We start from the raw sequence: 17,882 nt of genomic DNA on the forward strand, positions 1-17,882 counted from the left end.
CCAGCCCTGCTGGTGTCAGCAGAGCAGTAGGAAGGGGAGCCCCGGTGGGGAGAGGGCTGAGGAGGCGTGAAACCTTCTTCCTTCCCCCACTATAGCACCTGAAGGCTCCCAGGGGACAACTGTGGGGCTTTCCTGAAGGTTCCTGTCATGCTTTAAGATACCAAAAGTGAGCATCAGGCTGAAGCAGAGCAATCCTGAGCCCTTCTTGCAGCCCTAGGTGCCACACTGCACTCAGGGAAGCTGTGGAGTAAGTAGGATGCCCTTTTGGCTTCTTCAGAAAGTTTAAAAAAAAAAAAAGAAAAAAAAAGGCAATATTGCAGCATGAAAATCTGAGTATAGAGAAATTAGATAGAGGAGTGGTTCTATGTACTTTAAGCTTCTTTCCCTGCGCAGAATTGGGTTAGTATGACATTTCAGGAGCTGGGTCCTGGATAGACAGGGAGGAAAACATGTTAAACAGTTCTTTTTTTCCTACTCGTTTTCTGTCCTCGTGCTTTACTGACTCAGGAAAATTTCTGAACTATCCTGTACCAAAGAACTATAATGGGAATGCTTCTTGCTCACTAGCAGGTATCACAGTGTGGATTTAGACAAAGCAGGATGCTCTCTATATTGACATAAATTACGAAAGTATAAAACAAGGCCAGCTCTGTCTAGCCAGACAGATATCTCCCTCAAGCAAAAGGAATTGGAGGCTGCACAAAGGCAGCATACAAAAGCAGCATGGAGATCAAGAAAAAAATTATATATGCAACATTTTTTACAAATCATGAGAAATGAAGGAGTGTATCGTTGCACACCAAGTCTGCTGGTGAGGAATTAAAAGATCTAAAGGCCTGTCACTCTGGAACACCCAGTGGGGAAGCTGCTTAGGTGTATGGGTTGTTGGGACAGACCCATGCAGGAATGATCCCTCTGCTCTCTGACTCCTGGGCGCAAGGTGGATGGAAACGCTGCAGGAGTCAGTCAGTGAGCTGTTGCCATTGAGGAGTAATCAGTATGATTAAGTCAGTAGTAAAAGATCTGATTTCAAACTGCCTGCTTGCTTCATTTTAGTGCTATCACAGGAGATTTGATGTGATTGCAAGGCAGTGCTACCACATAAAAGGGCTCTATGTGGCTGAGCCTTTATAGTTTAATAGCATCTCCTGGAACACCTAGCCTGCATTAATCTCTCAGCTGCCCAGCCTCTGATTTGGAAGGCAATTGTGTCACTAGGAATGGCTCACAAAAAAGAATTTTACCAGCAAATCCAGAGCAATTTCTATGGACTCTGTGGTAAGTTGTGTGCTACTTTGTGTAACACAGCTTGATGCATTTAAAACAAACAAGCCTAGTAGATCATTGTCTTAGTGACAGATTGTTCCAGATCATTTTTTGAGCAGGGTCACTGTATATAATATGAAATGAAAACACATTCCCAGCCTTTACTTTTGAAAATCAGCAAGCAGTGTTACCCTCTCAGCTACTGCATGTCTATGAAAGTAGGTCAAGAGAAGGAACACCAGCATAGTTTCTCCTTCTCTTAGAAAGTTAGTTATGAACTTCTGTGATTAGCTGGAGACATTCATTAGTTTTGCCGCTGTTGCTGTTTTTGTTTTTGAATTCAAAATGTTAATCACGTTCCTAGTGAGTAGCAGCCAAATACAGCTATTACAAAGTAACAGATCACAGGAATAATTGCGCTCATAAAGGGAAAATATCCTTTATTTGAAATTTAAACACTCTACTACGTGAGTTCATGTTTTCAGTCTTTATTCAGGCAGAGTCCCCAAGCTGGGAGGCAGCCTCTATGAGTTTGTCTAATTTATGCTAGTCTGCATACTTAATTGGTTAACGCAGTGAGTTTGAGAACACGTTGTGTTTGGCTTTTGTGGTTTTTTTCCTTCTGTCTGAGTAATTTCTTTAAGTCTTCTGAGTGCACTGTGGTATGCTGAATGTTTTTCCAAGCATGAGTCCCAAGCTCTCCGTCTTCAGGGCTAGCCCTCAGCTGTTGTAATCTCCAGAGGAATGGCATTATCCTGGCCTCCTTGCGTAGGGAGTCTGTCTTAACTGTGACTCATACAAGAGGGAATCCCTGAAGAATGATCAAATCAATCTTCCAGCCGGGAGGCAGGACGTGGTATTTTCAGCTTAACCCTTTACTGGCTTCTTTTCAGCCATGAAACAAAGCAAAAGATACATTACAGCACTGCATCACCGAGTGTCACACAGAGGAGAAACTAGTCAGCTGCAGGGTGAAGGTTTGCTGTGAAAGCAGAGCTGTGAGGACCCCATCTGGAAGAACCCCTCATGTTACGGTGCAATGCTGAGGCAGAGAGCACCCCTTTGGATAAACAATGAGTCTTTTCAGAAGTAGTCTGAAGTTAGCTCAAGCTTCATGTAGGACCAGAAAAAAATTTTGAAATGAGACTTTATTTCACAAGATGTTGTTCAGTGTTTTATTGCTTGCATGTCAACCCATGTTTTCCAGTGATGATCGATGGCATAAAATAACCATCCAAGAAAGTTAGGGATAGTAAAGACGTAAATGCTGAATGAACTTTGAGAAATTTACTCTTTTAAATTTGGCATTTACTTTGACAGAGGAATCTCACAGTAAATTTCTCTCTTGCTTATTACACTAATAATTATCTTTCACTTTCTGTCTTTATAGTCATGGTTTTCTCTTCCTAATTTTCAAATGTCTTGTGAGTTTGTGTGTCACTATTGTTGGGTGCTAGATTTAGGACATTACAGAAATCTACTTTCATTAGAAGCATCAGTACTTTATGAAATATGAATATAGATGTCTGCAACATCCTAGAAACAAGGACACTTGGTGTGTGCTGGTGTTCGCTGTGGAGGCAAGGTGTGCAGTTTGGTTATGAAAGTAGATGAAATGAAGTTGATGTTAGTTATGCAAGTTGGTGTTTGACTAAGAGCAACAAAATGCTTTCTACCTAACGCACTCATCTGGAAAAGCTTAGATTGTGATCTGGACCTATATTAAATGACTCTGGTTTATTGATTTACATTTTTTAATCTTTTTCATGTAGTTTCTAGGTTGTGAATGTACCAGGCAACAAAAACCTTCAGGGAAGTTAAGAAAATGCAGAGATGTTTGAAGAGGTTTTAAAGACTATATACCTGGCTGTTACCTTCTTCTTCAGTTTTCTTTTATAATAATGTCTACAAACATTATCTATCTACAAAGGTATTTTGGAAAGGTAACAAGAGTTACCTTTATGAGAACATAAAAAAGTACAAAGAACCTAACAGAAACAGCCAGACTGCTGTCTCCTTGTGTACCAGAGAATGCTTAGTGGTGTTAAAGTCTCTCTATAACTAAGTTCACAAAAATGTTTATTTTAATTGACAAATGAAAATTTGCTAATGAGACACAAACCAAGTAGTATCCCAGGCACCAAGGTACAGTGAAAATAAGGGTATATCTTCTTGGCATATAGCCGTGTCCTTCCATCTAGGGTACTGTAGAACTCAAGTATTTCTGGACTTCCTTGACTTGTCCAAGTCAAGACATACTTCAAAGATCAGGTTAAAATGACTGAAATCTTCATTATTAGCAAGTTTTGATATATAGGAAGAACTGGATATTTAGTGTATTATTAGTGGTTGTCGTTCAATGAGTTTCCACTCTTTAAATTAGAGCACCAAACTCATTTATTTGGTTTTGAGCTTAGTGACCAGAGCTCAAGGCAAGAGTCTGAAAGAACATAAAGGTAGAAATGTAACACCCAGCTTCATTACAGGATTAGGTTCTCAGATAATACTGACTTTGAAATTCTGATTCTGTGTGGTTAAACTTGGCAGCCTTTTTGTCCTATATGAACCCTGAAGATGCATCACTCTCTTTGGTGGGCATAATATAGTTCACTATTTGTAGCACTACATCTCTGAGTAACTCCAGGCGTATGGTCTTCTGTGGCTTTAAATATATTGCCCATTACTCTGCCTTCAAATCAACAGTGATCCTAGCACCTGTAACCTAATTACATAATATCCCCAGCTATTGTGCCTGAATCATTTGAAACTCAAGTTCATGGAAGCCGGAGAAGTAAACAGCACCTAAACAGCATCTCCTCTGGTGATTTTCTTCTGTTTAAAGGCATTTTCAAAGAGTTAAACAGTTTTTCAGATTTAGCTTCAAACCGTTCATTCTAGTGTCATTTTTATTATGTTAAATGAATTTTTCTGTCAAAACTGTTTGTTTTTGCTGCGGGAACAGGTTGTGCTCTTAGACCATTAAGACACTGATGTGGCATGATAATAGTTATGCCGGAGCAGATGAGAGATAGCTAGGTGAGATCACCAATTTTTTTGTGTATATGCCAATGAAAACCACTCTTTTCTATAACTGTTTCAAATAGGAAAACCTGAAGTTTCACTTACCTTGAAAGAGTGATCAAGTTTATCAGCTGAATGTTTGCACGGAGAAAATGCAATATGTAAAAGAAGAAAGCTGGATGAATATAAGTGTTCACTGAAGCATTTCACAGGTTTTTTGTTCCTCTCAATTTTCATCATCTGTAGCAAAGACTGTAATCAATCATTTGCTGCTTTAAGGTGCAAATGTCAGTTTGAAATCTCAGAAGGACGCTGAGAAATTCAGTTCTAGTTCCTGTACACTGTAGGAGAAGAAGTTACTTTGTTGCATAGTAGACACTCAAGTGCAGTATTTTAAGTTCCACTGAACTTACAGAAAGTTCTGGAAAATTGTATGATCCAAAACACTTGAGTGGCATGTGGATGGAACGGATGCATTGGGGAAGCATGTGGGCTTTGGAGTTTGACTCAGCTGTACTTTGGAGCTCAGGGCTTGGAGTCTGTTTTGACGTGATGTGATGTGATGGGGAGACGGGTGACCTGAGTCTTGGCAGAATTCCATTTGGTAAAAGATCTTACATTCTCAGCAATCTTTCCATTGCTCTTTCCATTGCTAGTAGCAGTCACAGTTTAGGGGGCAACTGGCCAAAAAGAGGTCAAGTTTCCCACTGGTAATCATATTGTAGCTCACATAATAAATAAGCAAGTGACAAAACTCCCTTTCCCCTCTAGTCAGATGGACAGATAATACATATTTTTTGTCTCTATCTATCTGTTTTTCCAAGTTTGGGACACATGTTCCAGTTGGCAGTGAGCAGTTATGCTCTGACTCATGTGCAGTGAGGTTAAAAATTCTGGAAACTAGATAAACTGGGAATTTCGAAGGCATACAAGTTGGAAGCATGGAGTTCATGTGAAGGTCACTTGAACCTGCTTCCTGGAGGTGTATTGATAGCTGAAGGGGTTTCTGGCCGTTGCTCAGAAACAGATATCCCTGGGCGAGTAGTATCATCAAGTGGCAGAGTCATTTGATGGTGGAACCCTTTCACGCACACGCAGACACCATGATGTAGCTCGTAGGAAATGTCAGCACGTTTCAGTTTTTCCTGGCTGTTTAGTCTAAGGAATGGCAAAGACAGTGGGACAGCAGCCATGTGCATGAGATGGTATCAGCAGCAGCAAGCCGCATCCTGGGAGTTGCTCTTGGAATTAAGAACAAGATGAATCAATCACGGATACTTGCAGTGTTCAGCAGAGAAACAAGGGATAAGTGTATAGACTCTAGTTCAAAGTATTTTGCCTGAACAATTCTGTGAATTTTCAATTAATACAGAAACTATGGATGCTTTAAGTTTATTCTTTCATGTTGTTCCCAAACTGGGTGGCTTCAAGCAGCTTCAATCAAAGCTTTGTCTATGACCATTTATAACCAGCACAAGATTTCAGCTAGTTATTACTGTTCCAGCAGTACCCTCCAAATATACAGGAATTCACAGCCGTTACCCGTAAATTCCATAGTCTAATGAAGCAATCAGTGTCCAAAGATAGGAGAGGAAAGGGCTGTGGCTGGGGTGTTCACCTTGGCTGTCTGCCAGGCTCCCACTGTGCTTGCTCCCTCACTCCTCCTCCTCAGCAGGACTGGGAGAAAACAAGATGACAAACATCTTGGGGCAAGATAAAGAGAGGGAAATCACTCTCCAGTCTCTGTCACTGGCCAAATGGATGTGGGGAGAATTAAGTTGTTTTAATTTACTGCTAATTAAAATTAGAGTACTGAGAAACAACTTAAAAAGCACTTTCCCCCACCTTGCCCTTTATTTCCATACTCGACTTCTCTGGTGGCTCTTCTATCTCTTTCCCACCTAAGCAGCTCAGCTCACCCTTTCCTCCAGCATAGGGTTCCTCTCACAGAAGACAGTCGTTCATGAACTGCTCCAGCATTTGTCATGGACTGCAGTTCTTCACAATGGTTCCTTTCTACAAGGTACAATCCTTCAAGAAAAGACTGTTCCAGTCTGGGCACCTTCTTTCACAGGCTGAAGCTCTTGCCAGGAGCCTGCATCTGCATGAACTCTCCTTGGGTCTTGCAGCTTCCTTCAGGTCAAATCCATAGCCTGTGTTGTGAGCGTCTGCTCTGCCGTCATTCTCCATGGGCTGCAATAGGACAAGCTGCTTCAGTGTGGTAATCTCCACGAACAGCAGGGAAATCTTTGCTCTGGCACTTGAAGCACTTATTCCCCCTTCTTTTCTGGACCTGCTGTCTGTATTAAGATTGTTCCTCTTGCATTTTTCTCGCTTCTCAAATCTGATGCACAGTGTTTTTTACCCTTTCATAAGTATGTTATGGCATAGATGCCATCAGCATCACTATTTGGCTCAGCTTTGGCCAACAGTGGGCCCTGCAGAGCCAAGCTTGAATTGTCTGTTTCTACCTCTGGCAAACCAATGGCCTTTTCCCACAGAGGTCAATCCTGTCATGCCCCACTGCCAACGCTGCCAGATGAACATCCAGTTTGTGTAGGGCTTATCTGCATCTTCTGCTAATGCACAATTCATTCTTTCCTTCTACTTCCCCAACTGGTCATTAAGAGTTGGTTCATGTCTAACATGGACACCTTCAAGAGCAATGTGGAAGGAAGTACAATAATATTTAGAGAGGACATTTAGAGGACATTTCCAAAGTGTGCCTTGTTGGGAGAAAGCTGATATCAAGGCAGATAATCATGAATTATTATGTATATTAAACAACAGAATCATAGATTCACACATAATATCATCACAACAACAAAACTGGACACTCTACGCCTTGTCCCTTCATCACTTTACAGCAACACAAATTCTCCACAGTTATTACACCTCTATGATTGAGCCTAGTCTTTTTGAACAAGAGAAACCAGATAAGGGACATAATGGAGACAGTGAGATAGAAAAATGAAAGTGCCATTCAGAAGTGTACTGTTTGAACTCCGCTAATGAAGTCATGATAAGTTGCCATAATGGAGTGTCTCCAGAAAATGTGAAGTTGTGGCCACATAGATAAAATGTAGAACTTGTGTCTTAAAAACAAACAAGAGGGAAGGATTGAAAACATTTGGATCAAACTTTTATCTACAAGAAGACGAGAATGTAGCAGTGGAAGGTAGCTTCCAGTGTTACAGGGCTGAGAGCTACAGTACAAGTGGTGGTATTAGCATCAAACACAGAGAAGGTAGAAAAAAATAATTGTTCTTGGAGACAAAATTAAGGATTTGTTTGAAACTGGCTGTGAGGTTTTTTACTCCAGAAGTCTTTGAGAAAATACAAGACAGAAGATAATACTGAAGAAAATTGGCCAGGATTATTCTGTTGAGTTTTAGCTGCAGAGATGCAGGTTCTGTCTACTAGAGGTTCCCAGAGGAAAGTAAAATTGTGAAGACAAGGAGATAAGAGAGCTGTAACCACAGATAGAATGCAGGACTGATGATAGGTGGGTGGGCTTGGTTCTCTGTGCTTGCTCTGGAGCAATCTTGTAGGCGTCTCAAGCTTCAGTTTTACTGGTAATTTGAGTATATTAAACCTGGAATTAGTGAGAGTTTTTAAATAAAACCCTCAGACCAAGATCAGTTTAAATAGAGGGAGGTGCCAGAGAGCATGAATTGTGTAACCAGTCTCCATTCTGCTGAAAACAGTATCTGGCAGGTCATTTCAGATGGTTTTGGCTCAATGTGAGCCTTAATCAGTCTGTTTTCAGCACAGTGCCTCTTTTTGGTTACCTGGACTAAAATTACTCTTTGTTTTCAAAATGCTTGAACATAGAATAATTAAGTCTGTTAGACACACCATGGCAAGAACAGCAAAAACTGTGTCATCATTTAGGCAAAGTGAGTCCCTCAGCTTCTGAGGGGACAGATGGGAACCAGATAGGAAGTTCACATCTGGCACAGATACCAATGCACTGTAAGATATGGTTTGTACTGCATTTTTATCGCAAGGTTACCGCACTACACTTTTATTGTAATGTAAATTGCAATTAAATTGTACTGTAAAAAAGAGAGAAAAGGAACTTGAAACATCATATGCAAGACAGACTTGCTGAAATATACATAATCATAGAATCATATGGGTAGACCTGGGTTGGAAGGGACCTCAAGGATCATGAAGTTCCAACCCCATTTTCACAGGCAGGGCCATCAACGTCCCCATTTAATACTAGACCAGGCTGCCCAGGGCCCCATCCAACCTTGCCTTGAACACCTCCAGAGATGGTGCATCCACAACCTCTCTGGGCAGCCTGTTCCAGCACCTCACCACTCTCACAGTAAAGAACTTCCCTCTAACATCCAACCTGAATCCTTCCCTCCTTCAACTTAAAACCATTTCCCCTTGTCCTGCTATTATCCACCCTTTTAAAGAGTTTACTCCCCTCCTGTTTATGGGCTCCCTTTAGGTACTGAAAGGCTGCAATTAGGTCACTCTGCAGCCTTCTTTTCTCCAGGCTGAACAAGCCCAGCTCCCTTAGCCTGTCTTCACAGGGGAGGTGCTCCTGCTCCCTGATCATCATATTCAAATGCCGCAAATGCTTGTAAGGGGACACAAAGATATACAGCTGCTTTGATGTGAAAATACAATTAGAGAAGTTCTGCAGAAGCCTTGCTGTACAGAGTCTAGTGCATGCCAGGGATAGGGAACCAAACAACGGGATCAATGTCTGTAGTGAAACAGTAGGCTAAGAGGAGAGAAAAGTAGCTGGGATCTTGCTGGCAAGGGAAAGGGAAATAAAATACATGAAAACCAGAGTGGCTGCCTTTGCCTGTAATTCTCATCCCAAGCACAGACCTGGCCTAACCTGCCTCATGCATAGAAGTTGATTGCGTCTTCTCACAAAGCTGAATGACTGTCTGAGTGACAGGACTTTACCTTAGTTTTCATCCTCTTTTCTCACTGGAGGCCCATCCTTTCCTTCTGGACGTATTCACGGATCAGTATTCTCAGAGCCAGGAGTGTACATCTGAAGGAAAAAGGGGTTGGCAAGCAAATTAAAACTTTACAAATCCTTCAGTGCTAAAGGAGCTGAATATGTGCTAACACAGTTGAATGCAAAGGTAGACAGACGATAGACTTTACAGAGCACCTCAAAACTTCACTGTATAAACATTTTCCATTGCATCTGTGTCCTACCTGTTCTGAACATGTTAAAGTAATCTGGTATGTAATATAGGCACTATTGTTTAGGGTAGTCTCACAGCACATTAATCAAGGAGTGGATTCCTGTGGGGGTATAGAGTTATTTTCACTGTCTTACTTGCAATATATGAATGTAAATACAGATTTACAGTCCAGCCAGCACAATCAAATTTGTTTGAGCTTTAGGGTGAAGGAATATAAAATGTACACTGTGTATAGGCAGTGAAATCACAGATGATGTCTACTCTTGTATCTCAGATGAACACTGTGCTGCTAAAGGGTATAGGCTGCTTTAACCCACTGTTATAAAGTAAGATAGCTTAAATCCATCAGAACTCTCCCTTTATGCCCATTTCATTGGTCTAAGATATAAGTAGTTGCCAAATACATGTGTTACATGCTCCCAGGTTTCAGGGCTTGGAGTTTTGTTTTGGTTTTGTATATCATTTTCCCTTTCTGTCATCTCTCAGCCTCTAATTAAAGTTATACTGGTGACTTGATTGTTGTGAGTTTGCAAACCTTTGTCACTATTCTTACAGTTCCCTGGAGAAAATAAGGTAAATTAGTTTTGGAAATCCTTGGAAGCCCAGCCTTCCTGATGGGCAGTGAGGAAAAGTAGAAGACAGTACAAGATTTCTTTGGAAAGTCTTTACAGCTGTTTGACTGTGTGGCTGTTTTGTGAAGAACCTGAGTATTGTAGCTTGCTCTGAAAGTAATGCCTCCTATTTATTTCCATGGAAACTACAACAAAGAGCACAATCACACTATTTGATAGAGCAGATTTTCACCTACCAGACAATGTTTTTCAACTTAATCATCACCACTAGCTATGCATTTTTGTCAGCATTGAACAAGAGCCTTCGTGCCACACCTGTAAAAATCTGCACCAGCTGAGGTGACCCACTGTTTCACAGGTGCTGTGATAGTGCCATTGCTTGGAAAATGCCCACGCAATCCATCTGATGGAAGTTAGATGGGAGTCAAAGCAGATGGGAGTCAAAAGGTTCCAAATCTGGACTATATGGCGGGTGTGGTTGGACAGTCCAGCCAAGACTGCGGTGTACTCTTCAAACTCGTATGGAGCCTGCTGTTATGTTGCATGAGAAAGGCTGTCTTCTTCTCTGGAGTAGTTCTGGAAACTTGAGCCTTCAGCTTAGTCAGTGTCAGAGCCCCTTTTCAAAAGACAGTGCATGTCACTTCACCGGCTGATGGCTTGGACTTTTTCTTCCATGGGGAATTCACATCACCACTCCATGGACTGCTGTTCTGACTCCAGTTCATAGTGGTGACACCACATCTCATCACCAGTAATGATGTGATCCAGAAAACTGTCACCTTCAGTGTCATATTGGCTCAATAGTTCCTGACAAACTCTCATATGCTTTTCTTTCTCTTCCTTTGTGAGCATTTGCAAACTTTGCAGTGTTCCAGCACTGACACCATTGTTTGCGACACACTGAAGCTGATGTTCATTTCTGCCCACAATTCCCTGGTTGGTGGCTCTGGGCAGCCTGGTCTAGTGATTGGTGACCCTATTTATGGCAGGGGATTTGAAACTAGATGATCTTTGAGGTTCTTTTCAACCCAAGCCATTCTGTGATTTCATTATTCATGCAGATGAGCTGATTGAGACACTTCTTTTCATGGTGTGACAGCTGTGCATGGCCATCCGGAAAATGGGTTGTCTTGTCAGGGTGCTATCATCTCTGCTGAAACACACCACCTTCCACCCCACTGTGCTCACAGCCACTTTTTGATCCCCGTAAACGTTCAGCAAGCGTTGACGAATGTCAGTAGCTACCATTTTTTTTCTGCAGGGAGGAATTCAGTGACACATCTTTGCTTCATGCGCATTTCCATGTCAGTCGTCATTTTGTCAGACTGCCCCTTTGCTGCCATCTGCCACACAGCAACAAGATATAACAGAATATTGACGGGAAGGTTCAGTCTCTCCTACCACACCACCAAGATCTGCCTCTGATGTTATGGGTCAACATAATAAAATAGAAGGCATTACTTTCAGAGCAGCCCTCATCCATATGTTGTGGTCTGCTAGGTTTTATGTGTGAGTTTACACTACTTTTTTCATGCTGCTTCTGTGTTAAAACAAGCTCCTACAGTGCATTTTTTATGTGGAAATCTTTTAGCTGGGTGTGGTGGGGAAGCCGTTCAGTGACTCATACTGCAGGGAATTCCCTAATGAATTAGAGTATTTTTACTTCTGGAGTTTTGCGCAGTTTCCTTTAACATTGGAGTGAGCACTTGATAAGAGCAGACTACAAAGACCCATTCATCGTTGAGCTGCTCCATTTTAAAATTGGATGTTTGTATTTTGCAGAGCTGAAAATCCACCCCAAGTAACATGGTAGGTTCACACAATTTCATCATTCGTAATCCCAGGTGCTCGGAGTGCTGAAAAAAATGAATCATGGTGAAGTACAACCAAAGCAGAGACTGCTATAAATACCAGCACAGTGCAGAGATGGGTCTTTAAACATGAGGCTTTCTGACAAAACTCAGTGTCTTCAGCTGCCAACAGTGCTGTTGGCCACCTGTGAATGTAGCACAGCTCTGTGCCAAGCTTGGGTCAGGTGGGCACAGTCAGGGAGCTCTTGAGAGATGGGGCTTCATGTGCTGGCATCCTTGTGCTGCCTCTTCAGAAGAGGAGGGATTCAGAGCTTCTTCAAGCCCATGGCATGAATCCCTGTTGAAGTCTTGGTTTGTCAAATCAGCTGCTTTTGGCATCATGGGAGAGGGTCTCTCTGCTGGTTACCCAGCAGGGCTTTTTCCCTGCGATTCTGTGTGCAGCTGTTTTGTTTTTCTTTTCCTCCTGTAAATCAAACAAAAAAAGGAACCTAAACAAACAAGCAAAAAAACAAGCCCAAAACAATACCTTGACTTTTTAGCTATATAAAGGGACGTCTTTCTGTTGAAAATATTGCAAATAAATCTTAAAACACCAAAACAAAGCCAGACGTTTGGTTTGGAGAAGACACTTATTACTTGGTATAAGTAAATAGCAAAGTGAGAGAGAATGAAATAAGACCTTTGGAAAAGCCTTTTTCTCCTTTCTCTCTTTCCCTACTTGCCTCCTCCTCTCTTTCCTCTCCTACCTCCTTCTACACCCCCACCCCTTCTCCATATAACGACTGCCCATTTGGGTACAGTAATTCCAGAGAGTAAACTTTAACGGGAATGCCTGAAATGTGTCTGCTTCAGCTTTGTGTTATGTCTGTAATTTGAATTATTTGCATTTTGGAAAGGTATAAATTGCTCTGGTGTACTTTGGTTGGCCAGCAGCCAGGAGGGAGTTGCCTTGGGCTCTGAACCAGGCTGCTGCAGATGTGGCAGGCGTACAATGGAAACTTTTGTGGTTGAGCAGTCCTCACTCCTCAAGCACACTGACGGGAGATGGTATCCCGCCTGCCTCTGATGGTCCGCAGCACATGTGGCAATGGGGGCAATGCAGTTTTCTCTGGTGGAGGCAGACTTTCTCAGTGCTTTGAGCTCCCACAAACCATTCCAGAGCCACTATTAATTTCTCTTTTTAAAAAAATTCAACTGAACTATATAAACCTGCAAAACATGTTTACTGTAAGAGGTTGACGTAGTGGTCTAAGGTTTCCCTCCTGGAGCTGATCCCAGTCCGTGGGCGTTGAGATTTCCCTCTTGGTTTACCAGACGTAATATGAGGAATTGTCTTTTTTTTTCGAGTCTCTGCTTCATAACAATTTTTCCTCCGTGTGTTTTTGTTAAATGAAATGTCACTAGCTGTTAATGAGTTGTCTATTCCCTACTCCCTCTCTCTCTTCACCTTCCCTGCAGTCGTCCAGCAGCAATGATCTGCACAGTCTCAAGAGAATTTATTGGAGCAAAAACTGTATTGTTCTTAACTAGCTTCCAGAGGCAATCCACGGCTCTGGATTTTTATTTTCCTAATAGTTTAGCTTACAGCATTTAAAATATTTCTGAACAAACTCTCTTTGTCATCATAAAAATTTCAAAAGCACATAAAGGCACTGCTGCATGAAGTAATTGAAAGATTAGCGATAGTTGGAGTCATTTTGAATTTTACTGAAGTATTGGCAGGAAATAAAAACCAGAAACCTGAATCAGATCATTCGTCTCTCAAAGCAGAAATTAAACACTGCAAGAAGACTGAAGTAATGTAATACATTTACAAAGGTAAATGGAACACATTAACTACTAGTCTGGACACCTTTAGGTTTAAGAAAGGAAAAAAAAACAAACCAACACAAAAACCCTTACAAAGCCAAAGCTCCTAGCTTTTGCAGAATGTGTGATAAGCGTCAGAGTTGTGTCACCTTTCCAATTGATTGATTAACTGGGTGGGAAGGAAGTGAGGGGCTGCAGGCGCTCTGTAGGGAGGGAGAGGGAGGTAGAGGAGCCCACTTCCAGCCAACAGGTATGTCCTGGCTTGCAGAATATTGGTCAAGTTTTTTTACTGACAGCTTGGGGGAAGCATCTGTTGGATAAATTGTGATCACTCGTCTTCCAGAGAACTCTGCTTTGGTGCTGGCACTCCTAAAGCCATTGCTAAGGAGATTTGAGCATGGTTTGGCTGAAGCTTCTTTTACCAACCCCAACGTAGCAATGCCAATTAAAGGGATTCCTTTTCCACTGTCACAGTTTAAAATGTAGGAAGAAACGAAGGGTAGTTCTGCTAATTGTTTCCTACAGAAAGACCTGCCAAATCCACTGTGCTATTTGTGTTGCAGCTTTCACATTGCATTTCTTTCCATACGTTAAAAAGAATTGGTTTTGGATGTGAAAACAATCGCCAGTGCTAGTTCCTCAGCAACATTCCTTTCACAGTAGGACAGCTGTACACAAAAATACTATTTACAGACATTTGTAATAAATCAGACAGTTCTAAATACGTCACCTCTATCCTGGCCATGAAAGTGAAGAGAGAAGAGAAAGTGCATTCACTCTTTCACCTTGTTGAGAGCTGCTTTTCTAAGACAGGCCCACATCTATGTGATGAAGTTCAAAATAGCTAATATTTGCATTAGTGTGTCCTGATGCTGCAATAAATACACAAAAGAAATAACTTAAAATCTGATTTTCCTGTTGAGTCCACTGACATCTGACAGTGGTGGGACTCATTAAGCTGCATGTGTCCATGCTGCTGAACTTAGACAGCAGTCTGCTTGTGGCCTTTCGTACATGTCTGTGTTTTTCTAGGCCTGCAGAGTGGAAACCTTATGTTTTGTTTGTTTGGGGTTTTTTTTGTCAAATTTCTCCATTGCATCTTGAAGCCACAAGGAAGAAGAAGGCCTGCTATTGACCAATTACTTCTGTGTCAAGCATAGAAAAAGAGACCAGACGAAACCAATTTATTCCAATAGGCAGGTACTCAGTATAAACTGATCATTGTGGATTAAATTCATTTTTGCTTGAAAATGTGAATACATTGAATTAAGAGGACCCAACACACCACTCAAAGCAGCTATGGCAAACTACAGTTTGGACCTCTTTAGCTGAGCTAAACAGTGGAGTCACAATTCATAGAAGCTACATTTCCCAGTGCATTGTCTTGCTGTTCCTTCCAAGCAGCAAAAATGTGTCAAACCAGACTAGGATTACATTAAAATGAAATACTGGATGGCCGAGTAGCTTTCTTAATGCTATATTTTTGTTTTGTTTTGTTTTGTTTAATATTAATACTGAATGCAGCTGACTGTGTAGACAGTGATCAAAAGAACTTACAGGTAACAGTATTTTTGCCAAAATGTTTGGGTAACTAAAAAAGAAAAGTGTGCTGTTCAAATTAGTGACAGAACACACCACGTCACATCACAGTATGCTGTACTGTAGATGATGGTACGCTCCTAAGAGAATGCTAAATGCACTTCAGTAGCAGGTCACCCAGACGGCTTCCTGGTTGGAGAAGGCTTGAGATATATGTTCTGAGAGCTGTTTTTCATATATGCAGTGCCCCTTCCATCAAAGAGATCTTTTGAAAAGTCCTTCTTTTTTAAACTTGGGAGAGGAAAAAAAAGGACAGAACTAGATATCTTTTTCTTTTGTCTTTTAGATGGTCACCATGTGTGGGAAATGGAAGCCAAAACTGACAAAGAAATGTGCAAGCCAGTAAGTCTGCCTTAAATATTTTAACATCAAGATGAAAAACATATATTGCCTTCTCTAGCGCTGTTACTAAAGAGGGATTTCCAAGGCTTTGGCAGTGTGTCTCCTCATTGAAACAGAACAAGTACTTGGGCCTCCCCTTCTGGAAATCTTTCTTTAATGGGAGCATGGGGTAAAAAGCCTTTATTGGAAGCTGTCCCAAAAGTAGAAGAGACCATTTGGAAAATATTTTTTCATTGCCCAGGATGGGCCAGCTCTGTCTGCTCATCTTCTGTCTTGCTGGGTTGGTTCTTCTCTCTGCTCCCAAAACAATTTCTGATCATTTTCCCTGGCTTTCCTGTACCTTCAGCAGACGAAATCTGAGTCCTCTCACAGGAGATCAAACCCATGGATGGAGAACTGTGGCTCACTCAGCCATGACTATAAGTGGGAAATATGGCAACTATTTTACTTCTTCTGTAGCAGTATGCTATAGTTTGTTAGCTGTGAACCTACTGGAGACAGACAGGCACACGATTTGAAAGACCTCATCTGAAAGCAGGCCAAATGTTAAGATTACCATTCCCTTTTATTGCATCAAAGTGCCGGAGAGGTTTTGATGATCACAGCAGATTATGCTGTGCATTTGTGGAAGCTGATGCTTTAGTAGACAAGTCTCTCCCCAGCCCCATGCTGGAGCACTTGTTTTATGACAGTGGAAGATCATCTGCATGATCTTCAGAGCTCCTTCTTGTAGGACTAGATATTCTTGAAAGATCTTCCATCCACAAAAATTAGCATGCTCAAAACTTCCTGAGGTGTTAGTTGAAAAAACAAAAAACAAAAAACAAAACACCAAATACATTTCATTTTGGAAAAAATGTGAATACTTGAATAATTGTATCCCTGTCCTAATTTTCCTTTCAAAGGATGTTATGTTAGGCAATCCCTCCACATGAAACCTACCAGTTCCTTGGGGAGAGTGCAGTTCTCCTTGGGAGACCAGTCTTCTCAGAGTTAACATATAACTGCTATTGTACAATTTGTCTGCCTTAGTCATGCCCTGACTTTCTTATTTATTTGTTTTTGCAGAATTCATTGGTGGTTGAGATACCACCTTTCCGCAATCAGAGAATTACCAGCCCTGTTCAGGTCAACTTCTATGTCTGCAATGGAAAGAGAAAGAGAAGCCAGTACCAGCTTTTCACCTATCTTCCTGCTAATGGTAATAAAATATGTTCCTTATTATCTATTAGTAAACATAAGATATAATAAGATACATGACACTGATAATTCTTTAGTACCCTGAGTAACTTGTGACATTAAGAGTGAGCAAGAAACCACAAGGGTTGCCCTTCTCTCTACTGCCTGCACAAGAAAACTCTGCCAATTATTTTATTTTGTATTGTTGGCAGAGACATGTTGAAACAAGGAGTTTTTTTTCTTTTTGGAGGTAACAAACTCCTGCACAAACTGATATGTGTACCCACAAGTTGTGAACCTGCTGAGTTCTCTGCTGGGATGCTGACACCCCTCAGTCTCACTTTTGGTCCCAGGTGGTACACGGGATTTGAATACTAAATCTGAATTTTCATCACACCATTACAGTGTGTTTGGCTCAGCTGGAGGTGGTGTGGGGATTCCTCATCAAGTCATCCTTTACACGGCTGTTTCTCTCAGGGTAGAAGTAGCACTACACAGTGGTCCTACTCTTGGGCAGTGAAAAGTGTAGTGTGTATGGAGATCAGAGTGTTCTGCACAAATGCTTCGTGCGTAAGGAAATGTTTAGAAACAAGTATGCCAGTTTATTTCTGGAAGATTATATCAGTAACTACAAAGTGACAGTAAAATATTTTTGCTAGCTGAATTCTGAGTAGGCTTGTAATAGTGCGAATTTAGATTATTTGAAACTGGTCTTTTTCTGAGAGTGCTTTTTTGGGGGAAAAGGATGATGGTTTTGTTTTTGTTGTTCTGGAAGTCAGGGAAATGAGAAAAATGATTCAGTTTTTGCTTTTTGTAGACTTTGTTATGAAAATAGTCTCTCTCAGGTAAATTCCCACAAAAAAATCCTTAAGTCATGCGACGTGGCTTGAAGAGACCTGCCAACTTATTGCAGATGAAATCCCGTAAAATACATATTTGGAGTTTCACCTGGTTTTTTTTCATGCACTCCAGACTTTTATCAGGATTTTAAAATAAGAACACAAGAAACCTGACACAGGCAACTTACTCCATATTGCATACGTGCTGAGTAGTTATGCTTCACTGAATCAGCCTACTTATGCAAATTTCACCCCCAG

At 41.3% G+C, this 17,882-nt stretch overlaps 1 protein-coding gene across 7 annotated transcripts in view; it reads left to right on the plus strand.

Annotated features, from left to right (window-relative positions):
* Positions 1-17,882, plus strand: part of NFATC1 (nuclear factor of activated T cells 1) — a 111,900-nt gene that overhangs the window by 49,462 nt on the left and 44,556 nt on the right. For all 7 annotated transcript variants that reach the window (XM_015854787.2, XM_015854791.2, XM_015854793.2 and 4 more), the window contains exons 7-8: positions 15,551-15,606; positions 16,675-16,807. In XM_015854787.2, the coding sequence (XP_015710273.1) occupies positions 15,551-15,606; positions 16,675-16,807 (189 nt within the window). The remainder of the gene's footprint in view (positions 1-15,550; positions 15,607-16,674; positions 16,808-17,882) is intronic.

Source organism: Coturnix japonica, chromosome 2, assembly GCF_001577835.2.
Source record: "Coturnix japonica isolate 7356 chromosome 2, Coturnix japonica 2.1, whole genome shotgun sequence".
Lineage (NCBI taxonomy): Eukaryota > Metazoa > Chordata > Aves > Galliformes > Phasianidae > Coturnix > Coturnix japonica.